Source organism: Microcebus murinus, chromosome 23 (genome assembly GCF_040939455.1).
Source record: "Microcebus murinus isolate Inina chromosome 23, M.murinus_Inina_mat1.0, whole genome shotgun sequence".
NCBI classification, from domain to species: domain Eukaryota; kingdom Metazoa; phylum Chordata; class Mammalia; order Primates; family Cheirogaleidae; genus Microcebus; species Microcebus murinus.
In genome coordinates this window covers 32,353,134-32,367,052 of record NC_134126.1, presented here as the reverse complement: position 1 = coordinate 32,367,052, position 13,919 = coordinate 32,353,134, and the positions used below count along the sequence as shown (strand labels likewise).

General features: G+C 35.4%; 1 protein-coding gene across 2 annotated transcripts in view; it reads right to left on the bottom strand.

Moving 5' to 3' along the window:
* The window catches only part of KIF14 (kinesin family member 14), a 58,591-nt gene that overhangs the window by 13,289 nt on the left and 31,383 nt on the right, over positions 1-13,919 (bottom strand). For both annotated transcript variants that reach the window (XR_012914496.1, XM_075996985.1), the window contains exons 19-23: positions 12,131-12,257; positions 11,509-11,602; positions 10,856-10,985; positions 7,099-7,199; positions 2,238-2,332 (exon numbers count right to left, since the gene is read on the bottom strand). Coding sequence is in view for 1 of the 2 variants with exons in the window: in XM_075996985.1 (XP_075853100.1) it covers positions 2,238-2,332; positions 7,099-7,199; positions 10,856-10,985; positions 11,509-11,602; positions 12,131-12,257 (547 nt within the window). In the remaining variant the exon portion in view is untranslated. The remainder of the gene's footprint in view (positions 1-2,237; positions 2,333-7,098; positions 7,200-10,855; positions 10,986-11,508; positions 11,603-12,130; positions 12,258-13,919) is intronic.

Here is a 13,919-nt window from a genome sequence, read left to right as displayed (position 1 = left end):
CAGGCACTTACTTTCAAACAAATGCATTAATGCAAGCATATTATAGAATCATTGGTTAATAAGTTCAAAGTAGGCTCTCCTTATTTTTAATTCACCCTTATTTCCATATGCCAAAGTGAAAACACAATTCCATGCAGGGATCAATTAGCCTCTCAACAGCATCAATCGGTAGACAGTAGCTTCCTAACTACAATACAGAGAATCCAAATATCCCACATAACCATTGGCTTACTCTCCTAATTTATTTAATTTTTGATAGGAATTCATTTTCTCTAACACCTAACAAACTGTAAATTGGTGAAAACAATGATGGTTACATAAAATAAAATTAGGAATTTGATTAATTCATAAACTAGAAAAGTAGACAACAATAAGCCATATTAAAAGGAATGTCTCAAAAAAAAAAAAAAAAAAAAAGGAATGTCTCAATACCTCTACTTTATAATAGTTCCTTCTCGAGGTATACTACAATCAAGATAGACCAAAGCCAACTGATTATCTACAGTTAATACAGCATATCTCTGGGAGATAGACTTTCAAAAAGCATAATTTTCTAAGCACTGTTCAAACAAAAGTAAATGGAAAAACTTGCAACAGTGCTCAGATCCTCTGGAAATAACCTTATCTTGGAGTATGAATATATGGAGTATAATGATTCTCATTTAATATGTAAGATTAGTCTTCTGGTCCAATCTATAGGTGATTAGAAACAGTGAACTAAGGCTGAGGCGGGAGGATTGCTCAAGCTCAGGAGTTCGAGACCAGCCTGAGCAAGAGCGAGACCCCGTCTCTACTATAAACAGAAAGAAATTAATTGGCCAACTAATATATATAGAAAAAATTAGCCGGGCATGGTGGCGCATGCCTGTAGTCCAGCTACTCGGGAGGCTGAGGCAGCAGGATTGCTTGAGCCCAGGAGTTTGAGGTTGCTGTGAGCTAGGCTGATGCCATGGCACTCACTCTAGCCTGGGCAACAAAGTGAGACTCTGTCTCCAGAAAAAAAGAAACAGTGAACTAAAAGGAAGGTAGACTAAAGGCATAGGGTGAGGAGTATTAAAAGTCTAGAAGAGTTTGATTTGAGAAGAGAAAGAAAAGTTGTGAAACTCAAAGCCACAGTGTAATAATGAATATCATTATGATGACAAAATGACTACATTATGGTCACTAAGAGTTAACTAGTCTGTTTAAGAAGATAACTATATTAATGCATTCTAAAATCCAACATTTTAGAAAGACCTACAAAATTCTAATTTAAAAATATGACCCTTAATATGAGAAGTTATGACTCCTGCTCAACTTCCCAAAGCTGGAAACTGCTAGACACTAGGAGTAGCCTGCCACCCCAGGTCTGATCCTCCGTCCACCGTTCACAGCTGCCCAGATAGATTTCTACTAAGTGCACATGTGGGTTTCCATTCTCTCTCTGAAAACTGCAAATAAACAAAGATCTCTTGTATTTCTCACTTACCCTTAAAATTACTTTTGTAAAACATCTTACTCTCAGAAAATACTGAATAAGTTGCTACCACAGATATGTATCTTTGTATTTTGCTGGTAAAAAAAACCCTATAACATATTTTAATCTACCTTACATTAAATATACTAGGACCATAAAGTCAAGATGAGGCCAGATGCTGTGGCTCATGCCTGTAATCCTAGCACTCTGGGAAGCCAAGGTGGAAGGATCACTTGAGGAAGGATCACAGGAGTTCAAGAGCATCCTGAATAAGAGCAAGGACCCTCTCTACCAAAAATAGAAAAAATTAGCTGGGCTGGTGGTGCACACCTATAGGCCCAACTAAAGAGGAAGCTGAGGCTGGAGGATCATTTGAGGCCAGGAGTTTGAGGCCAGTGTTCTAAGCACTGTTCGATGTATTTAGTATCTATGTATACAACATCTTTTTTCTCCTGCTCACACAAATTATAGTATATAATACATACATCCCCTGTACTTTGTTTTTTTTTCACTTATAAGAAAATAATATTTTCATATATTTCTGAACATATCTATGTCTTCCACATTTGAATTAGCCACTTTACTAAAAGGCTTTGAAATAAATCACAGAACACAAAATTTTAGACATGAAAGGGGCCATCCAATCCATCTTCTTCACTTTACAGAGGAATGGAAGTTTTTAGGAAATGAAACGGTTTGCACAAGGACAGGAAACAAGGTAATGACAGAGCCAGGACTTGACGCTTTTCTCACAGCATGAAAAATTTGATGAGAAAAATACCTGATGAACGTGAAGAATGTAAATTCTGAATTGGGTAGACTTGTATGTCATGTAAACAACCAGAAATTCTTCTGTTCTTCATCAGACTCCTGCTCCTGAAGAAAGACAAACCATAGATTAGTAGTTACACACCATATGAAATAACATTATTAAGAGTATTTATTTTTAAATACTCTAAAGAAAATGGAAATGTATGTTTGTTTGTGTTTTCCATGAAGATTTTTTATCAAGGGCTAAATTAATTTGTTGTTTTTTTTTTGAGAAAGAATTTTACTATGTATAAGCACTGTTCTCAGCACATGGTTAATTAAATAGAATAAATATTTACTGAGTACTACTTACAGGCTCTGGATACTGTGGTGAAACACGGCAAACATGTTTTATGGGCTCACTGTGTTTAAAGTCCAGAGCAAAAGAGGGAAATTAGGCAAATAATTACAATAAAGTGATGTTATGGTAGAACTTGACCTGGCCCAAGCAGACAGGACAGTCTCCTGCAGCAATGAAGGGCTAGCAAACCTCAGCCAAACGGGGCAGGCTTGGGAAGCAGAGAATAGTGTCTCAGACACAGCAGGGGGTGAGGCTGGAGGTGTGGAGGGGCCTTGTGTGCCAATTAAGGAAGCCTGGATTTCATGCTGAACGAATTATCCACAAAAGGGTTTTAAACAGGGAAGTGATCTAGGGCAACAACCACCTAAGTAAATATTTGCTGCACAGTAGACAAAGCATAATGCCTGTGAAGCTTATCAGGAACACAAACGGAGGAAATGGTTCTAACTCCAGTTGCTCTTTTTGCTGCCACTTTTTCCTCAGCCTATAGAAACGCTCAAATCTCTGCCTTGAGTGGCTGTCTGGCTGTGACTCTTTGTAACTGTTTCTCAATAAAGGAGCCTACTGGAAAAAGCAGCCTACTTCCACATTGTCATTCATCTGTCAAATTTCTGAACTCCAGCTCCAGTTCTGTATGTCAGTGAAACCACTCAAGCAGTGACCTAGATCTAAAGTTAGTGGATCCTTTGGAGTCTTTTTCCTAACAGGACTCTCTACTACTGTTGGCCACTCAAAGAAAAAGACTATTTGTTGAAGATTGTTAAGCAAAAGCATTCTATCAGTAGTAGCCTTAATGTTCCAGATATAAAATTTCCCCCATGAATTCCTAGAAGAAAAACACAGAAATATGACTGACAATAGGGAGAGAAAATATTAATTCTCAAATATTACAGTTTTCCTACTTATGGATGAGAAAAAAGGGTACATTATTATAGTAAGTCTAAACCAGGAAAACTGTTATTCTTTCAACACTATCATAGTTAAACAATGTTTAAACACAAATAAAGAAAATGCTTGTCACATTCCTTTCAAAGAGTTTTTACTTAACCTTAGGGGAAAATTTACTTTTAACTGTCAACAGCACATATCCAAATTTATAGGCAGCCAAACCAGTCTATTTTATTGCAGAACAACTGTGGCATATCATTGCCCAGTAGAAGTTCTATAATTAAGGATCTGTCAGTGTTTCCATTACCTGTAGGCATTCTCAGAGTTTGCAATTCTGTCATAAACATTCTTACAAGGCTGAAACTTCATACACAAGGTCTCAGACTAAGAGCAATTCATTTTTTTAAAAATATGATACTTTTAAATTATAGAATTTCCCAGAAATATCTCTACCAAATGAAAACAATTTCAAAATCTTACAAAATATTAAGAGACGTTTTGATTTTTAATAACATTTTAAAGTTCTGCTGATTCCCTAATTAGTAATCAAAAGGCAGTAGGAAATAAGATGCAAATTACCAACATTCATTAGGCTAAAATTCTAATGCTCATTATCAATGTTCATATTGTGATCCATAATTCTAAGTATACAAAGTTTACAGCTATTTAATAAAAATAACAAGAAATCAGTAATTCTAAAATCCAAAGGAATTCATAAATCATTCTCTGACGAATTTGTTGGTCTGGTTTAAATTTGGGGGAGGTTTATGTTATTCTATGTTGGCTTAAGTATCCCAAACTCTATCCACCCAGTTCCACCAAAGACCATCTTCAGCTCACTGTAGTACCAGAGCCAAACTCTATCCTGAGTCCTCAAGACAAATCACCTGAAGATATCATTATCTGTTTATTGGTATTGGACCAGAAACCATACCTTCTCTGTATTCTAAGATTTAATCTTCTTTAATCTATCTTAAGCACGCAATAATAATCAGAGCTGCCATTTACTGAATTCCCACCCCTTGCTGAGGAGCTTTATAGACACTGTCTCTAATCCTTATAACAACTCTGCAACATCATCATCAGTCCCATGTTATAGATCATATGATCATAGAAGCAGCAGCAGGAGCAGTAGCTGCACTATACATATGACCTCACTTAATTTTAACAATAAATCCCTGTAGAGTAGGTATCATATATATGACTGTCTCCATTTTACAGATGAGAAAACTAAAGCCTAGAGGTGTAAGGTCACTTGCCCATGACCACACTGGGCATAGATTAGAACCCAGGACTCAGATAACAGAGGCTGTGACCTTTTTACTGTACTACATTGTAGGGGATATAGATATGTTACCCACACTCAAGGAGCTCATTTTTGTTTAAATGATATGCTTTGTAACTCCTTCAGGGTAATGCTTGTTGTGTCTTAGTAATTTTTTACCATAGCTTAGCAGTTAGCACACAGCAAATAAAGCAGAAATTATAGGGAAACAGTCACTATAAATTATTCCATCAATCTCTTTGAGGAAAATTAGTTTAAAATAAGCCGGATCAAAAACAATGAGAGAGGCCTAAAAAGGTATGGAAACCCAAATTGATTCTGACCTGCAGCCAAGGACAATGATGTTTAAAAAAACAAAAATGGTCAGTTTAAACAGAAAGACACTGCTCTTTCACATGCACCGGAGAGGCAATATGGCTTGGCAGTTATGAAAGCCAGGAGCTTTGGAGTCACCCAAACTTAGATTTGAGCACCAGCTCTTCATCTTATCAGCTCTGTGACTTTGGACAAGTTACTTAACTTCTCAGGTTCTTCATCTGTAAAATGGGAATAATGAGCACACCTACTTCACAGGTTTGTGGTGAGTGCTAAATGAGATGATGTTCAGCAGGCATTCAGTGAGGGGTATTGAAAATGACAATGCTTCTGTTCATAGATGAATAATATTGACCCTTAACATCCTGAAAATTCCCAACTCCCTCCTTCAAAGTTCTAGATCTGAATATACACCTGGATGTCCCCTAGCAACCTCAAACTCTCATGTTCAAAAGTAAACTCCTCTTACCTTCCATCTCAAGGAATACCACTTTCCTCTCATCAGTCACCTAACTTAAAACCAGGAGTCATCTTTCTGCCTTTCACACCTTCAACCCCATGACTAGTAAGTAACCAAACCCACTTGATTCTGCATCTTGAATATGTATAAAATCTGACTCTCCTCTCAGTCCTTCTGCCTAGCCTTAGTTCAAGTTTTCATCACCTGCTCCTGCCTCTACTTTCCTTATTTCCTGGTCCTTGATGACAGGGAGTATTTTTTATTTATCTTTGTTTCCTTAGGGCATGGTAGACAGCAGTCATCACAGAAATATTTGTTTAAAAACCAAACTAAGGGCCAGGCGCAGTGGCTCACGCCTGTAATCCTAGCACTCTGGGAGGCCCAGGCAGGTGGATCACTCGAGGTAAGGAGTTCAAAACCAGCCTCAGCAAGAGCGAGACCCTGTCTCTACTATAAATAGAAATTAATTGGCCAACTAATATCTATATATCTATATATATATATTAAAATTAGCCAGGCATGGTGGCACATGCCTGTAGTCCCAGCTACTTGGGAGGCTGAAGTAGGAGGATTGCTTGAGCCCAGGATTTTGAGGTTGCTGTGAGCTAGGCTGATACCACGGCACTCACTCTAGCCTAGGCAACAAAGTGAGACTCTGTCTCAAAAAAAAAACACAAAAAAACCCACCAAACTAAGGAGCTAAGTTCCTTCCAAGTCCAAAGCCTTTCCATGATACCATTTTGCCTCTCTCTAAGCATCAGAGGTCTAAGCAAAAGAAGTTTTACCTAGAAAAGCATCTGTTATTCGCTGTGGAAGTCTTATGTTTTGAGTTATTAATAAGCAACATTTGTCACGTATAGATGTTCTCTATCATCATGATTTATTCTTTTGTGGTGCTCATATTAACTTGACTGTATTTAAAATTCTATAAGTTACAATAAAATATCATAAAGCATGCCGAGTTCTTAAGAGTAATTTCAAAGTAATAAATACTGTTCATTTTTATAGGAAATTAGATTTATGCTACTTTAAGTTGCACTTAAGACTTAAGGATAAATACTGAACATTTTGGTTCCTCTAACTGACTGATGAACAATTTAATGCACTAAATACTGTAACTTGATCACCAACATATTATTCCTGGCCAGGCACAGTGGCTCACGCCTGTAATCCTAGCACTCTGGGAGGCCGAGACAGGAGGTCTACTTGAGTTCAGGAGTTTGAGACTAGCCTGAGTAAGAGCAAGACCCCGTCTTGAACATACGAAAATTAGCCAGGCATGGTGGCATGCACCTATAATCCCAGCTACTTGAGAGGCTGAGGCAGGAGGATCACTTGAGCCCAGGAGTTTGAGGTTGCACTGAGCTATGATGAGGCCACTTACACTCTGCTCGGTGCAATGGATCCAGACTCTGTCTCAAAATAAAAACAGAAACAAAAACAAAAAAGTCCCATACTATTACTTTTATATTTCTGGGTTCCCTTCATAGACATATCCATCTTTTAAAATAAGGAAATTATATGTATATATAATATATATAATCTCTCCAGAACAAGAAAACCAATAACAAAAATGTCTTTACCTCCTTCTAGAATATGAAGAAATGGGAGCATTTGTAATGTCAGGTTCCCATTCATCTTCAGGATCACAAAAGACATCTTCACTCCTGTTGCTACCATTACTCTAAGAAAAATGCCATATATAGTTTCATTAATTATGGGTGAAAAAATGTTTAGCAACTAAGAAAAAAATGTTTAAATACTTTACATTTACAACATAAAATTTTTAAAATTACAGGTCATCTAACAAAAGTCTAAAAAAAAATCACATTCCTGATAAAATTACAAATCAATCATATGATATTAGGTATTATATTAAAAGAGATCTACTTTTACTAAAAGCAACAGAAATCATTAAATAATTATAAATAATAAACTTAGGATTTGGAAGTCATAGTAAAAACAAAAACGATAAAATCCTCAGGAAAGAAATGAAAGAATAATCTTAACGATGTAAAGATGCAGGCACTTGCTGGCTGAACATATTGATCATGATAATAATCTATATTTTATATATTTAAAATAATATCAATTAAAATTCTAGCAAAACATTATATAGAGTTTGATTCAGAGACACTATAATTTTATGGAAAAACAAGTAAAGAATTGTAATGAATAGCTGAAAGTAGGAAGTAAGTTAACAGTGAGGGTAATTCAACTACTAGGTTTTAAAGTATATGGCATGGCAAGAATGGTCAAATGATCTCAATACTATTTTTTGTTATTCTAAATACACAGACAGTCTGGTGTGGTGGCTCATGCCTATAATCCTAGCAACTTCAGAAGCTGAGGCAGGAAGATCGCTTGAGGGTAGGAGGTTGAGAGTAGCCTAGGCCAAAGAGCAAGACCCCATGTCTTAAAAAATGGAAAAATTAGCCAGGCATGGTGGCATACACCTGCAGTCCCAGCTATTTGAGAGGCTGAGGCAGGAGGACCCCTTGATCCCAGGAATTTGAGACTGCAGTGAGCTATGATGATGCCACTGCACTTCCAGTCTGGGCAACAGAGTGGGACCTTGCCTCTAAAAAACGTAAAATAAAAAAATTTAAAAAGACATAAGCAATTCAAATTCATTGTAGAAAATCTGGAGATTATTAATACATATAAACACAAAGAAAAATTTAAAACAACTCAAAATCCCATTCTTTAGACATAAACACTACCAATGTTTTGGTAAGATTCCTTTCAGTCTTTTTGGATTTTCCATTGTGAATATACCTTCCATTCCTGGAATAAACCCTACTTGATCATGGTATAAGCAGTCTTTAAATATAGTTTGGGATTTGACTTACTAACATTTCATTCAGGATTTTTATAGCTGTGTTCATATTAACATTGGTTGGTAATTTTCTTCTGAGTCATCTTTCCAGTTTTTGTGGGTTTTGTTTGTTTTGTTTTTAATCAGAGTTATTCTAGCATCATAAGATGAACTGTGACACTTTCTATTTTTTGTTATGTTAGAGAATAGTTTAAACAGAATAGGATTTATCTGTTCTGTGGAAGTTTAAGAGAGCTTACCCAGAAAACTGACTGGGATCAGCACCTTTTATTCCTCCACTTTTTTTCCTTGAGGCCAATTTGTTGACAAACTTTTCAAATTATTACAAAGTTATTCATCTATTAAGTCAGACTTCATAATTTATTTTTTTCTAGGAAGTCTTTTCTTCGTTAGAAAATTGTTAAATTGATTAGAATAAAATTTTATAAATAAAATTTTTAAACGTTTTCCTTATCTTCAAATACCATTTCTCATTCCTAAAATCATATTTATTTTGTCAAAGAACCAGAACTTTGATTTATTTCTAATTCATTATTATTTTTATCTTATAATGATTCTTTCAATTGCTTTCCTTTGTTTTACTTTACTATTTCCTAGATTGAGTTAAATATTTATTTTCATTTTTCTATTAAAGCAATTCAAGTATTAGGCTATACTTTGTCAGCATCCTATAAGTTTTTACATATATCTTCATCACTGTAATTACCTAAATAGTGTGGAACATAATTTCATATAGAGTCACATTACTTAAAGGTACTATATTTGACAAACAGTACCAATGCAACAATTTTATACATGATGCAACTATTTTAGTGATAAATAAAAAAATTAACTTTAAATTCATACCTCTCACAAAACATCACAATAAATCCTATGTGATTCAAAGATGTAAACATTTTTAACAAATTAAAAGAAAATGCAGGCCAGGAGTGGTGGCTCACGCCTGTAATCCTAGCACTCTGGGAGGCCGAGGTGGGAGGATCACTCAAGGTCAGGAGCTCAGAACCAGCCTAAGCAAGAGTGAGACCCTGTCTCTACTAAAAATAGAAAGAAATTAATTGGCCAACTAAAAATATATATAGAAAAAATTATCCAGACATGGTGGTGCATGCCTGTAGTCCCAGCTACTTGAGAGGCTGAGGCAGGAGGATCGCTTGAGCCGAGGAGTTTGAGGTTGCTATGAGCTAGGCTGACGCCACGGCACTCTAGCTTGGGCAACAGAGTGAGACTCTGTCTCAAAAAAAAAAAAAAAAAAAAAAAAAGCAGAGGTTGAACAATACCCGGGTTAATAGATTCAAATATACCAAATTAAAAATGCCCGCATAACAAAATGAAACCAAGAAAAAGATTATATAATCAGGAAAAAATGTATATGATAAATATAAAGGCTTATTATCAAAATATGTAAAGAACTTGTATAGAACTTGTATATAAGAACTTGTACTTAATAGCTCGTTGCCCACATTTCACTTAACAAAAAATTCAAAGGGCAGGAACATATACTTTATTTATCCTTAAAGAAACAAGGAGTCAAACCCTCAGAGTCACCAGTTATTAAAATACAAATTAAAGCAAATTAGTAACATTGATAAATGATAATATTTCTGGCAAGCAATTTGTCAGTGAGCATCAAAGCGTAATAACAAAAAGCTCATATTTTGAGTTCCACTTTAAAAAAATAGAAGACAAGCAAATAAGATATTAAAAACTAATATGTACAGAGACATTTTTAGTTGTGACTATAAAAAGCGGAAAACAACTGAAAATATCCAAAGCACAGCAATGGGAAAATGTCAATGTAAATATGTAAAAATACACATTATTAGCCATAGGAAGATAAATTCAAATGATGCAATTTGCTTTATGTCTATCAAATTTCTTCTTCCCTTAAGCTTAAACATAAAAATTTTAAAATATACAATTATAACCGAATAGATTCAGCACTAAACTTCTCTATTATGCTTATAACTACATTAAAACAAACCAATAAAACCCCATTTAAATGCAAAAGTAAATTAAATATACATCATTCTTAACATTGGTTGGCTTGGGTAATTGACAGATTGCCTTTTATTTTCCAAATTTTCTTTACTGAGACTATGTCACTTTTATATTTTTTTTATTTTAAAAAGTTTATAGAAGGCCGGGCACGGTGGCTCACGCCTGTAATCCTAGCACTCTGGGAGGCCGAGGCGGGCGGATTGCTCGAGGTTGGGAGTTCGAAACCATCCTGAGCGAGACCCCTTCTCTACTAAAAATAGAAAGAAATTAATTGACCAACTAAAAATATATATACAAAAAATTAGCCGGGCATGGTGGTGCATGCATGTAGTCCTAGCTACTTGGGAGGCTGAGGCAGGAGGATCGCTTGAGCCCAGGAGTTTGAGGTTGCTGTGAGCTAGGCTGACGCCACGGCACTCACTCTAGCCAGGGCAAAAAAGTGAGACTCTGTCTCAAAAAAAAAAAAAAAAAGTTTATAGAGATTTAATAACATTCCAAACCTCATAAAGTTCTTTCATTGCTGCAAGTTTAGATTCAAACTTTTCCAGACTCCAGAAAGTTGAGATCCCTAGTTTCAGGTTCCGAATCCGAATAGAAGTGTCAGAACTACCTTTATCTGATACATCATGTCTGAAAGAAAAAACAAACAAACAAAAAAATGTTTATCCTAAAGCATACACACCCATTTACACTAAGAGTTTTCTAGAGCAGAATAATTTCCATAAAAATTCAGTCCACTGATTTAATCTTTCTACGGTTAAGTATTTTTATTATTATGATAGTCATGTCTAATAGACACCATATAAAAATAACTTCTTATATAAAAATTATAAAAATCACAATAATTCTAATAAGGTACATACATCCCCTTTTAAAAAGTGGAATACTAATAAATTCTCAACTCAAAAGAAAATTAGCAAATTTCTAAAACATCTAAAATTATTTTACTTATAAATAGATGAGTGTGTTACTTGCGGAAACCTCGCTCACTCCGAAGTGAGCTCTAAAAAGGGAGTCTGCAAGTGTCCCACGGGACTCTGATGCCACCTCCCTCCTAGACAGGAACTGTAGATTAGGCTTTAGAGAAACTAAATTACAGGAGGGTCAACTGGTTTAAAACAAAGAATATTTTATAATCAGGATAATTACTCACCTGCCAAAAACATAGTATGTTTTTAATTTGCTGCTGATAGCATTGGCTTCCTGAATCATCATTGAGAGTTTCATGGAGCTCCAATTTGTTTGAACTAATAGAAAGTACATAAAGAAGATTCAAAATACATTATGAGCACTAACATTTCACTAGGCAGAATGATTCCTGACAAAAATTACTTAATTTTTTTTTTTTTTTTGAGACAGAGTCTCACTCTGTTGCCCGGGCTAGAGTGCCGTGGCGTCAGCCTAGCTCACAGCAACCTCAAACTCCTGGGCTCAAGCGACCCTCCTGCCTTAACCTCCCAAGTAGCTGGGACAACAGGCATGTGCTACCATGCCCAGCTAATTTTTTCTATATATTTTAAGTTGCCTGGCTAATTTCTATTTTTTTAGTAGAGATGGAATCTCGCTGTTGCTCAGACTGGTCTTGAACTCCTGACCTCAAGCAATCCTTCTGCCTCGGCTTCCCAGAGTGCTAGGATTACAGGCGTGAGCTACCGCACACAGCCTAGAAAAAGCATTTTGAATATAAAAAGGCAAGTAACTCTAACATTTTAGTAATTATTTGTAATAACATATATAATTTTAGAAAATGTTTGCTAAAATCAGCATATACTCACTTGTAAAAGTTTTATCCCTATTACTCCGATTCTGCTGTAGAATTTCTACTTCTTTAGCAATTTTTTGTTTTTCAGTTTCTAACGCTTCCAGAATTCTTGCATGGCGGATGCTATGGTCTTCTAAAGCCTAATTGAAATCATTCATATAGACCCACAAGTGAGAATATGCAAAGAGAAAATTCATAAAACTAGATTGAGATGATGGATATATTAATTTGCTTCACTATAGTAACCATTTTACTACTTATATGTGTCCCATAACATCACATTGTATAAATATACATAACAAAATCTATTTTTTAAAAAAAATCAGAATGATAAACTATAATTAAACTTCATTTTATAGTACATGTTTTATTAAGCATATATAGTTAACATGTTTTTGCATTTTATTAAACATAAAAGGCTTTTATAAAATAATTTATAAAATTTCCTTATAAAATGATTTTTTTCCCACAACAAAATCATTGGGAATTTTTGATGACATAATTTATTTCTTCCCATTGATAGGAAATAAGAAAATTTAGGGGGAAAAACTGCTCAAAAAACGCCACACTCAAGAACATTTGTTGACTAAATAAAGAAGTTCAATATAAAAGACACAAGAAACTTAGTTGGGCTTAAATAAACCTTATTAAGCCTTAAATAAGCCTTTATTTAAGCCCATAGCCCACTAATAATAATTGTTTTCAAGATTTAAACAGTTCTATGTTTTTCTCCTAAAACTCTCTGTGGTAGTTCACTAGCCACTTTGTGCCTTTCACTCTATTATAGCACCAGTACTTTGGGATTACTAGGAGTATGTGCTTCTACCTCCAGCCCCCGTCTCTGGTCTCACCAACCCCATAAACTTGGAATAAAAGAGAAATAAAATTATTATTTGAGAGTAAAACCAAAGAACCAAAACAGTGGTTTTGAAACTTTGGTATTCATCAGAATCTCCAGTAAGGCTTGTTCAAATAGATTTTAGGCCTCACTCCCAGAGTTTCTGACTCAACAGTTCTAGAATGAGGCCTAAAAATTTGCATTTCTAACAGGTTCCCACATGATGCTGAGGCTGCTGGTCTGGAGACCACACTTTCAGAACCACTAATATGAAGAGAAAGAATGGCCAAAAATGCTGACAGTAAGGTGACTGAAGGTATTAATATGTTAACATTCTGGTTCTATCTTTCAGTATTGTGAAATTGGTTAATGTGAGTCAGCCCATGAAAGATGCCTGTGTCCTAGAAGACAAAAGTAGGTACCACCCTGGCAAGACTGGGGTAGGGAATGCCCTACTGTGTGTTCTCTTAGGAGACAGCCTGTTGCTGCTCTTTCCACGGGCAGATAATATTTCATTCTGACATCAGGATGTGACCTATTATAATAGCTGTAACTGTCTTCCTTCTACATATCATGCCATAGCACTAGTTCACTTATTTACATTACTTGGCATGACTGCTGATCAGATAATTGTAGAGGCATTAAAAAGAACATAATCTCTGAGAATGAATTTTGGGAATAAAAAAAAAATAAAAAAAAAATAAAAAAAAAAAGAACATAGGAGTGCAACTAGCTGCACTAGCACAGACAGAGAGAGCTCTGTCTCTCTCAAAATCTCTGTGTGATGATGTATGAACAGATCTGTGAGCACAACCAGGACATAAGCTTTAAGGCAGAAAGAATCATCCTCACCTACAGACCTGCATTTGGGTTTCTTTTGTCAAGATACCACAACCTCTTTAAAAAACAAAACAAAACAAAACAGCTTTTCCTCAGAATAGAGCAAATTGGCTATAAAATGAAA